Raw genomic sequence first — 17617 nt, 5'->3', positions numbered from 1 at the left:
TACAGTTATTACCTGGACTGTGGCCTAGTTCAACATATCCTACAGTCATTACCTGGACTGTGGCCTAGTTTAACATCTCCTATAGTTATTACCTGGACTGTGTCCTAGTTTAACATCTCCTACAGTCATTACCTGGACTGTGGCCTAGTTTAACATCTCCTACAGTCATTACCTGGACTGTGGCCTAGTTTAACATCTCCTACAGTCATTACCTGGACTGTGGCCTAGTTTAACATCTCCTATAGTTATTACCTGGACTGTGGCCTAGTTTATCATCTCCTACAGTTCTTATCTAGACTGTGGCCTAGTTTAACATCTCCTACAGTCATTACCTGGACTGTGGCCTAGTTTATCATCTCCTACAGTTCTTATCTAGACTGTGGCCTAGTTTAACATCTCCTACAGTTCTTATCTAGACTGTGGCCTAGTTTAACATCTCCTACAGTCATTACCTGGACTGTGGCCTAGTTTAACATGTCCTACAGTCATTACCTGGACTGTGGCCTAGTTTAACATCTCCTATAGTTATTACCTGGACTGTGTCCTAGTTTAACATCTCCTACAGTCATTACCTGGACTGTGGCCTAGTTTAACATCTCCTACAGTCATTACCTGGACTGTGGCCTAGTTTAACATCTCCTACAGTCATTACCTGGACTGTGGCCTAGTTTAACATCTCCTATAGTTATTACCTGGACTGTGGCCTAGTTTATCATCTCCTACAGTTCTTATCTAGACTGTGGCCTAGTTTAACATCTCCTACAGTCATTACCTGGACTGTGGCCTAGTTTATCATCTCCTACAGTTCTTATCTAGACTGTGGCCTAGTTTAACATCTCCTACAGTTCTTATCTAGACTGTGGCCTAGTTTAACATCTCCTACAGTCATTACCTGGACTGTGGCCTAGTTTAACATGTCCTACAGTCATTACCTGGACTGTGGCCTAGTTTAACATCTCCTACAGTTATTACCTAGACTGTGGCCTAGTTTAACATCTCCTACAGTTATTACCTGTACTGTGGCCTAGTTTAACATCTCCTCCAGTTCTTACCTCTAGTTCCCGGCACACATGCTCATGCTGTTGACCAGGGAGTGTGTACACAGTTTGGTTGTTGTACGAGGGGGATATTGTGTGTAGCTATAATTTTAGGTGTGTGTGTGTGTGTGTGTGTGTGTGTGACTGTTCCTGTGTGTGTATTTAAGCATTTGTGGGTTTATGTACTGTACTTACAGTATGTGTATGAGTCTATGTCACCTCCATGTGTGTTTATCAGTGTGTTCTCCTGTATCTCTATACTGTGTAGGGTCCAGAGGTGCTCCCATATCAACCAGATGCAGGCCAGAGACTTGGCCTGTGTGTTCTCCTCCTGTCTCTTCCAAACCGAGGGACAAACCACACCAGAGATCAGCGTGGTCCAAGACCTCATCACCAACTATGTACAACTTTTTGGGGTAAGGTTTTATCTCTCTACCTGTCATATATACTGACCCCAAAATAATATATAAACGCAACATGTAAAGCGTTGGTCCCATGTTTTCATGAGCTGAAATAAAAGATCCCATACATTTTCTATATGAACAAACATAATTATGTATCTCTCAAATTGTGCACAAATGTGTTTACATCTCTGTTAGTGAGCATCTCTACTTTGCCAAGATAATCCATCCACCTGACAGATGTGGCATATCAAGAAGCTGATTAAAATGCAGGATCATTACATAGGTGCACCTTCTGCTGGGCACAATAAAAGGCAACTCTAAAAGGTGCAGTTTTGTCACACAACACAACACCACAGATGTCTCAAGTTCAGTTATACAAGCGTGTAATTGGCCTGCTGACTGCAGTAATGTCCATTAGAGCTGTTGCAAGAGAATTTGTTAATTTTTCTACCATAAGCCGCCTCCCAACGACCTTTTAAAGAATTTGGCAGTACCTCTAACCAGCCTTATAACCGGAGACCACGTGTAACGACGCCATCCCAGGACCTCCACATTCGGCTTCTACACCTGACGGATCGTCTGATACCAGCCACCAAGAAAGCTGATGAAACTGAGGGGTATTTCTGTCAGTAATAAAGCTCTTTTGTGGGGAAAAACTCATTCTGATTGGCTGGGCCTGGCTCCCAGTGGGTGGGCCTTGCTAGCAAGTGGGTGGACCTATGCCCTCCCAGGCCCACCCATGGCAGTGCTCATGTGAAATCAATAGATTAGGGCCTAATTCATTGATTTCTATTGACTGATTTCCATATATGAAATGTAACTTAGAAAAATTGTTGAAATGGAAGCATTTAATTGGGGATTTTGGCTTCTATGTCCCTCGGTTTGGAGTGTCGGAAACTTAAAACAGTGAGTGTCTGAAACTTAAAACAGTGAGTGTCTGAAACTTAAACCAGTGAGTGTCTGAAACTTAAAACAGTGAGTTTCTGAAACTTTAAACAGTGAGTGTTTGAAACTTAAAACAGTGAGTGTCTGAAACTTAAAACAGTGAGTGTCTGAAACTTAAAACCTAAAACAGTGAGTTTCTGAAACTTAAAATCGTGAGTGTCTGAAACTTAAAACAGTGAGTGTCTGAAACTTAAAACAGTGAGTGTCTGAAACTTAAAACAGTGAGTGTGTGAAACTTAAAACAGCGAGTGTCTGAAACTTAAACCAGTGAGTGTCTGAAACTTAAAACTGATTTTCTGAAACTTAAAACAGCGAGTGTCTGAAACTTAAAACAGTGAGATTTAAGTTTCAGAGCGTTATTAGTGTCACAGTAATTATTCCGGGAACGCCTGGCTCCCTCTCTTTTTCCCACCTAGAGGAGGACTGTTCTCTCCATTCATCCCTCCATTCATCCTCTCATTCATCCTTCCATTCCCTCTTAATCAGGTTGGAATGCTGCTGTTGTTCGCATGACAAATACCCATTAAGCTGAACCAATGAGGACCCAATCTCAGTGAATACACACACCATCACCGTGGCATAAAATGAGTGAGATGTTCAGGCTAATTAGGAATGCCATTATGTGGTGGAATGCTGTGGATGTGGGCTTTTTATCAGACCCCAACACACTGTGTGTGTGTGTGTGTGTGTGTGTGTTCACATTTGTGTGTATGTCTTTTCTCTCTCTCCAGTCTTCATTGCAATGCATAGCCCTGACAAAGCAAATTGTTCTCTGAAAGTGATGGGGGATGGGGGGGGGGGGGTTAGAGTAAAAAGTATAATTTTCTCTACCTCGCTTTGACGCTTTGAAACCACACAATGTGGAATTACAGTTGTGTCCAGTAACTTTAATTTAAGCTAAAAGGAACAAACTATAGCGATGGGCTACTGGAGTCATTTATTCAGCTGATAATAAACCCACCCGCTGAACAATCCAATTGAACTTCCTAAACTTCCCATCACTATAGGTCTTTCCTTTTAACTTAAATTAAAGTTACTGGACACAACTATAATTCCACATTGTGTTGTTCTATATAATTAAAGGGAATTTCTATTTTTACCCAAAATGTTATATATGTCCTCTTATTTATGATTTTTTTTATTTAACCTTTATTTAACTAGGCAAGTCAGTTAAGAACAAATTCTTATTTACAATGACTGCCTAGGAACAGTGGGTTAACTGCCTTGTTCAGAGGCAGAACGACAGATTTTTACCTTGTCAGCTCAGGGATATCGATCTAGCAACCTTTCGGTTACTGGCCCAACGCTCTAACCACTAGGCTACCACAGATATTATGTACAGAATATCTGTGTTTCTTCATGTGGACAGGGTTGATGTATTTACCTGTGTGTGTGTGTGTGTGTGTGTGTGTGTGTTACCAGGTCAACGAGGACCAACTCAAGCAGATGGAGAGTGAGAACAGTTTCATCACACGATGGAACGACAAGAAAGACACCACAGTAAGTCAACCTGTTTAGCTCCACTGACAAACACAATCAGACCTCTGGACCGCTGTGTGTGTGTGTGTGTTTGTGTTTGCATGTGTGTAAGCTGAGCTCTAAGGTCAGAAATGCATTTGAACTGTCTTCCTGTTATGCAATGATTGAGGGAGGGAGGGTGTTGTTTGGACGGAGTCAGAGGGCAATGAGAGGGTTTGTATGCTTGTTCACCATTATAACTGTCGGCTACTTTATGCCTGGACGCATGTGCTGCAGGAAACTATTTGTTCAGATAGCCTGGTAAACAAATTAATCTTCAAACCTTATGCTGCCTGCTGACGTTGAAAAGTGGTTGAACAAAGAGTTGAAAGTGTTTTTATTTTATTTTCTTCCCTCCTTTAAGTTGGTTTCCAGAGGCTGTCAGAATGAATCTGGCCAATTGAACTAAAAGGTTAACGCTATTCTCGGGAAAATTGCCCCCCAAAAACACAAGAGAGCTAGACAAATGTCTCGTACTAAAAGTGGAGGTTTTTAGTAACCTGGTAACAGGATTGAGAGACCAGAGGAAAATAGACGTGTCAGATATTCAATTTAAAGCTTTTAGGAAAGACTGGTTCTCTCAGGGAGGGCGAGGAAGTTAAGGCTAGCTCTACCATGTGGTGGTGTTCATTGTTAGTGGCTTGCTGTGCAGCAGCGTGATTAGCCTAGTGCCTAGCCTAGCACCTGTTAGCTCAGGCTGTTGAGTTAGCTCTTAGAGTGGAGGGTACACACACAAACACACCCACTAGGATGGAGCGCTGTCCTTTGTTTTTCCCCTGCCTCTCTTTTCTTTCCGTTATTTTCTCCTCGACTTCATGCGTCAGAAAGCACTTTAAGTTCGAGTGAGGGCGCCAGCAAAACAACCCTCTTTGTTTTCTTTCCTCCCTCGTTCTCTCGTCTCTGGCTGAGTTAACTCAAGGTGGGCAGGCATATTTTTACTGCCAATTTTACTGGTGAACTGGCCACACTCCCTATGGCTGCCTGGTATTGTGACGCAATAATTGCCAAGGTATTTTGGAATGTTCTATCAACTGAGGCTCGATTGCGATGATAATGTAGAATGTTCATTCAACTGAGGCTGGATTGCCATGGTAATGTAGAATGTTCTACCAACTGAGGCTGGATTGCCATGGTAATGCGGAATGTTCATTCAACTGAGGTTGGATTACCATGGTAATGTAGAGGTTTCATTCAACTGAGACTGAATTTCCATGGTAATGTAGAATATTCATTCAACTGAGGCTGGATTACCAAGATAATGTAGAATGTTCTACCAACTGAGGCTGGATTACCATGATAATGTAGAATGTTCATTCAACTGAGGCTGGATTGCCATGATCATGTAGAATGTTCATTCAGCTGAGGCTGGATTGCCATGGTAATGTAGAATGTTCATTCAACTGAAGCTGGATTGCCATGATAATGTAGAATGTTCATTCAAATGAGGCTGGATTACCATGGTAATGTAGAGGTTTCATTCAACTGAGACTGAATTGCCATGGTAATGTAGAATGTTCATTCAACTGAGGCTGGATTGCCATGGTAATGTAGAATATTCATTCAACGGAGGCTGGATTACCAAGATAATGTAGAATGTTCTACCAACTGAGGCTGGATTACCATGATAATGTAGAATGTTCATTCAACTGAGGCTGGATTGCCATGATCATGTAGAATGTTCATTCAGCTGAGGCTGGATTGCCATGGTAATGTAGAATGTTCATTCAACTGAAGCTGGATTGCCATGATAATGTAGAATGCTCATTCAACTGAGGCTGGATTGCCATGGTAATGTAGAATGTTCATTCAACTGAGGCTGGATTGCCATGGTAATGTAGAATGTTCACTCAAATTGTTCTAACTGATGTGGCTCATAAAAATTGTTGACTCAACGAATCACAGCACACCTGCTTTTACTTCCTGGCATCGGTACACTCAAAATGGCTGCCAGTCCATCCATTATGAAACACCCTTTCTATTCATTCTTATTTCTACGGGTAAACTCTGCCTATTCGTTATGATACACTGTACATTTTAGTCATTTAGCAGATGCTCTTATGCAGAGCGACTTACAGAAGTGAGTACATATGTTCCTCCGTGGGACTCAAACCCACATCCCTGGTGTTGAACGCGCCATGCTCTACCAACTGAGCCACATGGGACCTGTGTACTTATCCTTTACTTAAATCTACTGTGAACTTCTCGTTTCCGGTGGAGAGGGAGGAATAAGTACCATGATGCATAGAAACACCTCTAAACCTTTCTCTTCCCCAATCGTTTCCACAGCTGAGAGTGATTGTTGTCAAGACAAACTGAAGTGTGCTTTAACTGGGGGCCAAGACTCAGCATTTCAAAATGTCCGCCACGCATGGACTGTTTAGTTATCAGTGCAGTTGATGAAAGTGGTTTAATGTGTGGTACTGTCTCAACCAGCTGCATAAGTAAGTGATAATCAACGAGGGGGCTATTCGTTATTAATGAACACATGGAGCCCTGAGTTGATTATCCCTTTCATATCATCTATATAATTTAACACATTTTCCACTAGATATGTGTTCATTTTGTCGGTAGAAATGTGATCAACATCCACTGAACTAGCTAGCAAGTTTACTTTACGGAAACTTCTGGAAAATTGCCCATTATTTAGTTTTTCTAGGGAGCCAGAAAACGGAGGCCGTGGAAGAACCTATTCAAGCAAGTAAATATATTTTGATAATGATCAAAAATGATATATTATTAGCTAGCTTTCTACAGAAACATAGTGTGCAGGCTAACTCCAAAGAGCTGATCTCATAATGTTGGCTAGCTAACTTTACGTACTGTATAGCTAGCAATGTAAATAAAATATCACCAGCTTGCTAACTTCATATTAGCTAGTTAGTTATCTTGATTATATTTATCATTGTAACTCCAAATACATTTGTATTTAGGTAGCTAGCTAACAGCAATGGAAGAGTGTGAAAGGTTTAGCTAACGTTAGCACTTCCAGCTGTCTCCAGTTCCAGTCCCTAGCGAGGTAAAAACTGAGGACAGAAAGATATAGCAACACAATATTCAGGGCTGTCTAACTTGATTATAACGAGGCCTGTTTCTTTTGTGATGTCTGTCCTGTTGTCTGTCCTCAGATACAGAGAGCCGTAAAACCCTGTCCGCAGATACAGAGAGCCGTAAAACCCTGTCCTCAGATACAGAGAGCCGTAAAACCCTGTCCGCAGATACAGAGAGCCGTAAAACCCTGTCCGCAGATACAGAGAGCCGTAAAACCCTGTCCGCAGATACAGAGAGCCGTAAAACCCTGTCCGCAGATACAGAGAGCCGTAAAACCCTGTCCGCAGATACAGAGAGCCGTAAAACCCTGTCCGCAGATACAGAGAGCCGTAAAACCCTGTCCGCAGATACAGAGAGCCGTAAAACCCTGTCCGCAGATACAGAGAGCCGTAAAACCCTGTCCGCGGATACAGAGAGCCGTAAAACCCTGTCCGCAGATACAGAGAGCCGTAAAACCCTGTCCGCAGATACAGAGAGCCGTAAAACCCTGTCCGCAGATACAGAGAGCCGTAAAACCCTGTCCGCGGATACAGAGAGCCGTAAAACCCTGTCCTCAGATACAGAGAGCCGTAAAACCCTGTCCTCAGATACAGAGAGCCGTAAAACCCTGTCCTCAGATACAGAGAGCCGTAAAACCCTGTCCTCAGATACAGAGAGCCGTAAAACCCTGTCCGCAGATACAGAGAGCCGTAAAACCCTGTCCGCAGATACAGAGAGCCGTAAAACCCTGTCCGCAGATACAGAGAGCCGTAAAACCCTGTCCGCAGATACAGAGAGCCGTAAAACCCTGTCCGCAGATACAGAGAGCCGTAAAACCCTGTCCGCAGATACAGAGAGCCGTAAAACTCTGTCCGCAGATACAGAGAGCCGTAAAACCCTCTCCTCGGATACAGAGAGCCGTAAAACCCTGTCCTCAGATGAAGAAGTCCTAATGAATGTCCCAAGAGAAAAAGGGTACATCCTTGTATACCATATGGTTTATGTATAACTAGCTATGTTAGCACATTTTATAAACATAAATACAGTTTAAAAGTCACACACGATGTATATTCCTATTACAACTGGAGCAGACCAACCCTTGTCTGGAGTGCAGGCTTCTGTTCCAACCCAGCACTAATACACCTGATTCAATGTATCAAACCTAATTAGTTAATAATTCATTATGCTGTTACTGGGCTGAAACAGAAGTTTTCTCACTCAGTAGATCAGGGATCGGTGGAGTGATGTTGGACATTACCAGTATAGACTTATTTTATTAATTCAATTCAATTCAAGGGTTTTATTGGCATGGGAAACATGTGTGTTAACATTATTATACCTGAAATAATGTTTTAGTAATCACAGCCTACTTGTTACTAAAATGTCTAACCTTTACATATTTATTTGAAGTTAAGTGTTTAAACTTGTTTTGATTGTTAACTTAACTATTATTTAGGATGAACTAGTGTCGATGTTAATTAATCATGTCACGATCCTGCAATAAAGAGAGGAAGGGAATCTGTCTCTAATTTGTCTGTGTTTCTGTGTTGTATTATTAGATTATTACCATTTTGTCAGGATATCAGCCATGTGAACCCATTTTGCAGCTGATAATGGCATGTAATACCAAGTCTGCCATAGGCCTACAGTTTTTTTGAGGGGGGGGGGGGGGGGGGAATATAGCTGAACAATATGTAAACAATGTGTGTGAGTTAAGCTTGTCTCTGCTTCAGATGCAAATTGTCAAGGGGTGCATTGCAAATACCCATAAGACTAATGCCATCATACTGTAGGCCAGTGGATCCCAACTCCGGTCCTCAAGTACCCCGGACAAACACTTTTGTCTGGACTCAACTTGTCAACTAATCATCAGGCCCCAAATAATGAATCGGGTATGTTGGGGCTACAACACAAATCTGTGCTGTTGGGGGAACTCAAGGACCGGATTATACGGCTTTTAGCCAATCAGCATGCATAATTGTAATTATAAACTGTCCGTTCTAGCCCTGAATGCTGATTGGCTGACACCCGTGGTATATCAGACCCTATACCATGTGTATGACCAAAACAAAATATTTTTACTGTTCAAATTACGTTGCTAACCAGTTTATAATATGTAAGGCAACTCAGGGGTTTGTGGTGTACTGTATGGCCAATATACCATGGCGATTGGCTCTATCCAGGAACTCTGTGTTGCGTAACCAGTTTATAATAGCATTAAGGCATCTCAGGGGTTTTTGGTATATGGCCAATAACCACGGTTAATGAGCGTATCCTGGTACTCCGTGTTGCGTCGCACATAAGAACAGCCCTTAGACATGGTGTATTGGCCTTATACCACACCCCCTCGGGCCTTATTCTTCTCTACTTCCTGTTCTCCCCCTCTCCATCCTTCTTGTCATTCCCTGCACCAGCTCCCACCATCTTCTTTTCAGTGTTTGTCTCCTCTTTCCTCTCCTTAGTTCTGCTAATGGAACATCTCTTTTGTCTGTGGGCTGTAATCTCTACCGGTGTGGAACACGTGCACGCACTCATATGCACGCACGCACACAGAAACACACACGCACACACACACACACACACACACACACCTGTTATAATGACGACATGTCATAGGCCAACCTATTATTTTTCCTGTGCTGCCCTGCCATTGTCATGGCATTTGTCTTTCCCAAGACCTCTCCGTATGACCTTCATGCCACAACTTCTCACATTCCGCTTGTTTACAATATTTTCTCTCTGGCGTACTGTTGTTGAAGACATCATAGGTTGTTTAGTTCAAAGTTGAGAAGAAATGTTTCATGGAAGGCAGACTTTTCACTTGTGTCTCAGAAGTTGGTTTGCTCATGATAACCCGATCTTAAAAAGTATTTTTTGTTGTTGTTGTTGTGAAGAGAGAGAACAGAGGACAAGGACAGAGACATAAGGTCATATGACTCTTGATGCAATGTCACTTTGTGTCCAATGGCCTCTCTGCTGTTGTTTTACAATGCCGGAGGTAGAAGGGGAAATTGAGAGATCCCAAGGACTTCTCCAAAGCCTCTTGCGTGTGTTTTAAGACACTCTGTATGTGGCCTGATACAGTATGTTACCTCAATGGTATCGAACAGACTGGATTCTCACAGATTGAAAAATACATTTGTCCCCGTGTTAAATCTAAAATGATGTCCAAATCCTAAGAGGAGTATCATTTACTTGATCTACTACAAGCTTCAGATTTCCACACAGACATTCCATTGACTCAAAATCCGGGATCAAAGGTCAGAGTTAGCTCAAGTTAGTATTCATCCCTGATTAAGAGACTGAACACTTAATTGGGATAGTATAAAGTTTGGCCGAAATGTTGACTACATTTGAAGCCCTTACCCCCCCCCCCCCCCCCCCCACTTTCCACCTCTTTGACTTCCTCTGGCTTGCCAAAACATCGCATCAATTAAAAGCACTATATTTAGTTTTGCCTGTAGCTCAGAATACGACCTCTACCACTCTCCTTAAATCGTCTAATGCTTCCCTTGGTTCCCTCTGTTTAGGCTCAGGCCACACCGAGGTGGGAATTCAGAACAAAAGCCAATTAATCCGAATGTTGTGTTTTTTCCTTTCTCCTCTGTTTCTCGCTCTCTCTTTCTCTCCCTCTTTTTCTCCTTCTATTTAGTTCTCTCCGGCCGGGGACTTGATCTTTGAGGTGTACCTGGAGAGGAGGGAGCCGGAGGACTGCTGCTTAATCAAGGTGAAGGTGTGTGTGTGTGTGTGTGTGTGTGTGTGTGTGTGTGTGTGTGTGTGTAAAGGGTGAGCAAGAGGGGGAGTGTATAAGTTGGATGGAGAGAATGAGGGATAAAGGGAGTAGAAGGAAAGGAGGTGGAGGGGTGTGTAACGGGGTCTGGGGGAGTTAGAGGTACAGAGCTGATGGGATGGAGGGAATAGAGAGAGGTGTGGGAGTGGAGGGGTGTGTGACGGGGGCTGGGGGAGTTAGAGGTACAGAGCTGATGGGATGGAGGGAATAGAGAGAGAGAGTGGGAGTGGAGGGCGTGATAGAATAGGGCCAAGACGTTGGTGGTTAAACCTGATAGGATTACTGCCACCGAAATAAATCAAAAGCTAGCTAATCAAAGACACTTCTGATATAATTGTGTGAGTAATTCTGTTTAATCAGAGGCAGTGGTAAGCTGCAGGTAATGGATTTATTTAGCAGGTGTGGAACAGCAGTGGGGTGGAAAAGGGGGAGGGGGGGGGGTTAGAGTGGACTTTTTTACGACTCACATTAACAATTATTTTCTTCTCTTTGGGGGTCATGCTTGTTCTTTACTTTCTGTTCACCTCTACACTATGATTACAGAATAGTTTCTGTGCAGTCTATTTCACGAACAAAGACGTCTGTGTTCTCCATTTCCAGATTGCAAGTGATGGAAAATCTTTGACCGTGATACAAATGCCCAACCTTTCCTCCATTCCCTAATGATCTGATGGCGATAGCGAACATGCAGGGTTGCAGTCGTTCTATTTAAATTCAGCAAGTTAATGGACATTTTAAGAATGTCCTGTGATTTCAGTTCACTTCCTGTTTCTTCCAGGGTTGAATTTAACTGGTCTGCAATGGAAATGAACCCAGTCCTGCTAAGATGTGACTGTTTCCTCTCCTCTCTCTCTAACATCTTTGTGGTTATGTTGTGGTAGTTGTCTCCTACCATGAGGTCAGACGAGCTGGCAGAGTCCACGCTGGTTACGAGGAACGTGGTCACCAACCCGGTCGACCTCTGGACCACGTTCGAGGTCATTGAGAACGGAGAACTGGGTATGTGACAACAAAGAGATGATCAACTGGTCATTAAGGTCACTACATACAATAGAAGCATTTCTTTCATGTCTCCAGAGGGAAGGTTTCTGAAGTCAGAAAAACATCTGGTTTCACTAATTGGTTGGATAAATGAAATATGTAAATATGTAGACAGTGCTGTAAATAATATTGTGAAGAAGGGAAGTGTCTTTGCATATTTCCTCTCGCCATTTTTTTCAATCATTTCAAACCAAATAAAATTGTATTTGTCACATACACATGGTTAGCAGATGTTAATATGAGTGTAGCGAAATGCTTGCGCTTCTAGTTCCGAGAGTGCAACAATATCTAACAAGTGATCAAACAGTTCCCCAACAACTACCTGATACACACTAATCTAAAGGGGGTGAATGAGAATATGTATGTATAAATATATGGATGAGTGATGGCCGAGCAGCATAGGCAAGGTGCAATAGATGGTATAAAGTAGATGGAAATGTTAGATATGTAAACATGATTAAAGTAGCATTATTTAAAGTGGCACTGTATAAAGTGATCCATTTGTTAAAGTGGCCAGTGATTGGGTCTCCGTGTAGGCAGAAGCCTCTCTGAGTTAGTGATTGGTTCTCCGTGTAGGCAGCAGCCTCTCTGAGTTAGTGATTGGGTCTCCGTGTAGGCAGCAGCCTCTCTGAGTTAGTGATTGGGTCTCCGTGTAGGCAGCAGCCTCTCTGAGTTAGTGATTGGGTCTCCGTGTAGGCAGCAGCCTCTCTGAGTTAGTGATTGGGTTTCCGTGTAGGCAGCAGCCTCTCTGAGTTAGTGATTGGGTCTCCGTGTAGGCAGCAGCCTCTCTGAGTTAGTGATTGGGTCTCCGTGTAGGCAGCAGCCTCTCTGAGTTAGTGATTGGGTCTCCGTGTAGGCAGCAGCCTCTCTGAGTTAGTGATGGCTGTTTAGCAGTCTGATGGCCTTGAGATAGAAGCTGTTTTTCAGTCTCTCGGTCTCTGCTTTGTTGCACCTGTACTGACCTCGCCTTCTGGATGGTAGCGGGGTGAACAGGCAGTGGCTCGGGTGGTTGTTGTCCTTGATGATCTTTTTGGCCTTTTTGTGACATCTGGTGCTATAGATGTCATGATGGGCAGGTAGTTTGCCCCCAGTGATGTGTTGTGCAGACCGCACCACCCTTTGGAGGGCCTTGCGGTTGACGGCGGTGCAGTTGCCATACCAGGTTGTGATACAGCCCGACAGGATGCTCTCGATTGTGGATCTGTAAAAGTTAGTCAAGGTTTTGGGTGACAAGCCAAATTTCTTCAGCCTCCTGAGGTTGAAGAGGTGCTGTTGTGCCACACATTTCAGTTTGTCGGTGATGTGTACGCCGAGGAACTTAAAACTTTCCATTTTTTCTACTGCTCTCCCTTTGATGTTGATCATCTCCTTAGTTTTATTGACGTTGAGTGAGAGGTTGTTTGATGACTTCAGCGAAGTTGGCTGACAAAACATTACGGGGAAGCAAATGTATGTAGTTATAACGTCATAACGAGTCAAGCAAAAAAATTACAATTGGGAGGAATATGTCAGTTAATGTAGAGACAAACCATTGTGCATATTTTTTGGACATAAAGTTAATTTACGAAAATCGCTATTTAGCAAAAAAAGAATTCAGCCATATTCAATACCAGGTGTATCAAACTCATGCATTATAGCAAGCAGGGAGCAGGTTTCGAACCCTGAACATTCTTGCCCAAAGTCCAGCACGCTAACGACTGTGCCCAAATGTATTAATTGGGGTTGGTGCCGATTGTGGCTAAAAACACTTTGTCAATTGGATTTTTTTTTTATGTGGGAAGGGGAAAAAATCATTATTATTAGTTTTTCACAAACATAGCAGGATAGGCTATTAGCTTGAACGATATACTATTCAACCTTTACTAAAGAATTGTCTAATAGCCGAGCTACAGTTGAAGTTGGAAGTTTACATACACTTAGGTTGGAGTCATTAAAACTCATTTTTCAACCACTCCACAAATTTCTTGTTAACAAACTACAGTTTTGGCAAGTCTACTTTGTACAAGGCACAAGTAATTTTTTCAACAATTGTTTACAGACAGATTACTTCACTGTATCACAATTCCAGTGGGTCAGAAGTTTACATACACTAAGTTGACTGTGCCTTTAAACAGCTTGGAAAATTCCAGAAAATGATGTCATGGCTTTAGAAGCTTCTGATAGGCGAATTTACATCATTTGAGTCAATTGGAGGTGTACCTGTGGATGTATTTCAAGGCCTACCTTCAAACTCAGTGCCTCCTTGCTTGACATCATGGGAAAATCCAAATAAATCAGCCAAAACTAGAAACCTCCACAAGTCTGGTTCATCCTTGGGAGCAATTTCCAAATGCCTGAAGTACCACATTCATCTGTACAAACAATAGTACTCAAGTATAAACACCATGGGACCACGCAGCCATCATATCGCTCAGGAAGGAGATGTGTTCTCTCTCCTAGAGATTAACGTACTTTGGTGTGAAAGGTGTAAATCAATCCCAGAACAGCAAATGACCTTGTGAAGATGCTGGAGGAAACAGGTACAAAAGTGTCTAAATCCACAGTAAAACGAGTCCTATATCGAAATAACCTGAAATTACGCCCAGTGAAACCTGAAAGACCACTGAAAATGCAACCTGAAAACCTGAAATAGCAGGACACTCGGCAAGGTAGAAGCCACTGCTCCAAAACCACCATTTTTTTTTACCTTTATTTTACTAGGCAAGTCAGTTAAGAACAAATTCTTATTTTCAATGACGGCCTAGGAACAGTGGGTTAACTGCCTGTTCAGGGGCAGAACGACAGATTTGTATCTTGTCAGCTCGGGGATTTGAACTTGCAACCTTTCGGTTACTAGTCCAACGCTCTAACCTCTAGGCAACCCTAGTCAGACTACGGTTTGCAACTGCACATGGGAACAAAGATCATACTTTTTGGAGAAATATCCTCTTGTCTGATGAAACAAAAATAGAACTGTTTTGTCATAATGACCATCGTTACGTTTGGAGGAAAAAGGGGGAGGCTTGCAAGCCGTAGAATACCATCCCAACCGTGAAGCACGGGGGTGGTAGCACCATGTTGTGGGGGTGCTTTGCGGTAGGAGGGAATGGTACACTTCACAAAATAGATGGATTCATGAGGTAAGAAAATGACATGGATATATTGAAGCAACATCTCAAGACATCAGTCAGGAAGTTAAAGCTTGGTCGCAAATGGGTCTTCCAAATGGACAATGACCCCAAGCATACTTCCAAAGTTGTGGCAAAATGGCTTACGGACAACAAGGTGTTGGAGTGGCCATCACAAAGCCCTGACCTCAATCCTATAGAAAATGTGTGGACCGAATTAAAAATGTGTGTGCGAGCAAGGAGGCCTTCAAACCTGACTCAGTTACACCAGCTCTGTCAGGAGCTCTGTCAGAATGTGCTTTGTCAGAAAGAGCTCTGTCAGAATGTGCCAAATTTCACCCAACTTATTGTGGGAAGCTTGTGGAAGGCTACCTGAAATGTTTGACCCAATGTAAATAATTTAAAGACAATGCTTGCAAATACTAATTGAGTGAATGTACATTTCTGACCCACTGGCAATCTGATGAAAGAAATAAAAGCTGAAATAAATAATTCTCTCTACTATTATTCTGACATTTCACATTCTTAAAATAAAGTGGTGATCCTAACTGGCTTAAGACAGGGAATTTGTGGAGGTGATATGATCCTTGACTAGTCTCTCAAAGCACTTCATGATGACAGAAGAGAGTATTACGGGGTGGTAGTAATTTAGTTCAGTTATCTTTGCCTTTTGGGTACAGGAACAATAGTGGCCATCTTGGAGCATATGGGGACATTCAACTGGGATAGGGAGAGATTGAATATCTCAGTAAACACACCAGCCAGCTTGTCTGCGCTTGATCTGAGGACACGGCTAGGGATGCCGTCTGGGCCAGCAGCCTTGCGAGGGTTAACACGTTTTAACAATGATTTACTCACGTCGGCCACGGAGAAGGAGAGGGGGGGCGCAGTTCTTGTTAGCGGGCTGCGACGGTGGCACTCTATTATCTTAAAAGCGGGAAAAGAAGGTGTTTAGTTTGTCTGGAAGTGTGATGTCGGTGTCCGTGACATGGCTGGTTTTCTTTTTGTAGTCCATGATTTCCTTTAGACCCTGCCACATACGCCTCGTGTCTGAGTCGTTGAATTGCGATTCCACTTTGTACCTGTGATTCCAGGGTTTCTGGTTAGGGTAGGTTTTAATAGTCACAGTGGGTACAACATCTCCAATGCACTTCCTTATAAATTCACTCAGTCAGCGTATAGGTCGACATGTTCCAGTCCACGTGATCTAAACAATCTTGATGCGTGGATTCCGATTGGTCAGACCAGTATTGAATGGTTCTAGTCACTGGTACATCTTATTTCAGTTTCTACCTATAAGACGGTAGGAGCAAGATGGCGTCGTGGTCGGATTTGCCAAAGGGAGTTAGAGTAGCAGTGGTCGAGACTATTACCCCTACACGTAGTGCAATCAATATGCCGATAGAATTTTGGTAACCTTCTCAAATCAGCTAAAATAAATGCAGCCTCAGGATATATGGTTTCCAGTTTACATAAAGTCCTGTGAAGTCCCTTTAGTGCCATCTTGGTGTCTGCTTGAGGGGGAATGTACACAGCTGTGACGATAACTAACTAGAATTCTCTTGGAAGGTAATATGTCCGGCATTTGATTGTGAGGAATTCTTGGTCAGGTGAGCAGAAGGACTTGAGTTCCTGTATGTTGTTATGATTACACCATGAGGTGTTAATCATGAGGTATACACCCCTGCCCTCCCTCTTCCCAGAGAGATGTTTATCTCTGTTGGCGCAATGCATAGAGAAGCCCGGTGGCTGAACCGTTGCCTTCCCGAGAGAGCCATGTTTTTGTGAAACAGAGAATGTTACAATCTCTGATGTCCATCTGGAAGGCAACCCTTGCTCGAATTTCGTCTACCTTTTTGTCATGAGACTGGACATTGGCGAGTAGTATACTCGGGAGCGGTGGGTGATGTGCACGTCTATGGAGCCTGATCAGGAGGCCGCTCCATCTGCCCCTTCTGCGGTGCCGTTGTCTTGGGTCGGCTTCTGGGATTAGATCCATTGTCCTGGGTGATGGTCCAAAACAGAGGATCCGTTTCGGGAAATTCGTATTCCTGGTCGTAATGTTGGTGAGTTGACGTTGCTCTTATATCCAATAGTTCCTCCCGGCTGTATGTAATAAGGCTTAAGATTTCCCGGGGTAACAATGTAAGAAATAATCCATAAAAAAAAAAATACAGCATAGTTTCCTCAGAACGTGAAGAGAGGTGTCCATCTTTGTCAGTGCCATCTTTTCTCCTAACTGAACTGTCATCTGTCTGTATATCCAATTAGTGAGAGATGGGTGTTTGACGCCCAGGACACTGTTTCAAAGGCTGTTCTCATTCAGGTCACATTTTCCTCATCTCAAGGCCTCATGATCAGAAGATTAGGCTGTTGAAGTATCTCAGTTATGAACTAGTGTATGCAGTAATATCTCAGGTATGAACCAGTGTATGTAGTAATATCTCAGTGATGAAGTAGTGTATGCAGTAATATCTCAGTAATTAACCGGTGTATGTAGTAGCATCTCAGTAATGAACCAGTGTATGCAGTAATATCTCATTAATTAACCAGTGTAAGTAGTAAAATCTCAGTAATTAACCGGTGTAAGTAGTAATAACTCAGTAATTAACCGGTGTAAGTAGTAATATCTCATTAATTAACCGGTGTATGTAGTAATATCTCAGTAATTAACCGGTGTATGTAGTAATATCTCAGTAATTAACCGGTGTATGTAGTAATATCTCAGTAATGAACCGGTGTATGTAG

The 17617-nt window shown here is 42.8% G+C and overlaps 1 protein-coding gene across 1 annotated transcript in view; it reads left to right on the top strand.

Annotated features, from left to right (window-relative positions):
• arap2 (ArfGAP with RhoGAP domain, ankyrin repeat and PH domain 2) overlaps positions 1-17617 on the top strand; it is a 230983-nt gene that overhangs the window by 196030 nt on the left and 17336 nt on the right. The window contains exons 23-26 of the mRNA XM_036958269.2: positions 1306-1453; positions 3809-3886; positions 10584-10658; positions 11603-11720. Of these exons, the coding sequence (XP_036814164.2) occupies positions 1306-1453; positions 3809-3886; positions 10584-10658; positions 11603-11720 (419 nt within the window). The remainder of the gene's footprint in view (positions 1-1305; positions 1454-3808; positions 3887-10583; positions 10659-11602; positions 11721-17617) is intronic.

This window comes from Oncorhynchus mykiss, chromosome 21, assembly GCF_057628025.1.
Source record: "Oncorhynchus mykiss isolate SJ-2025 chromosome 21, ASM5762802v1, whole genome shotgun sequence".
In the NCBI taxonomy this organism is placed as follows: domain Eukaryota; kingdom Metazoa; phylum Chordata; class Actinopteri; order Salmoniformes; family Salmonidae; genus Oncorhynchus; species Oncorhynchus mykiss.
This window is presented reverse-complemented; position numbering and strand designations above follow the sequence as displayed.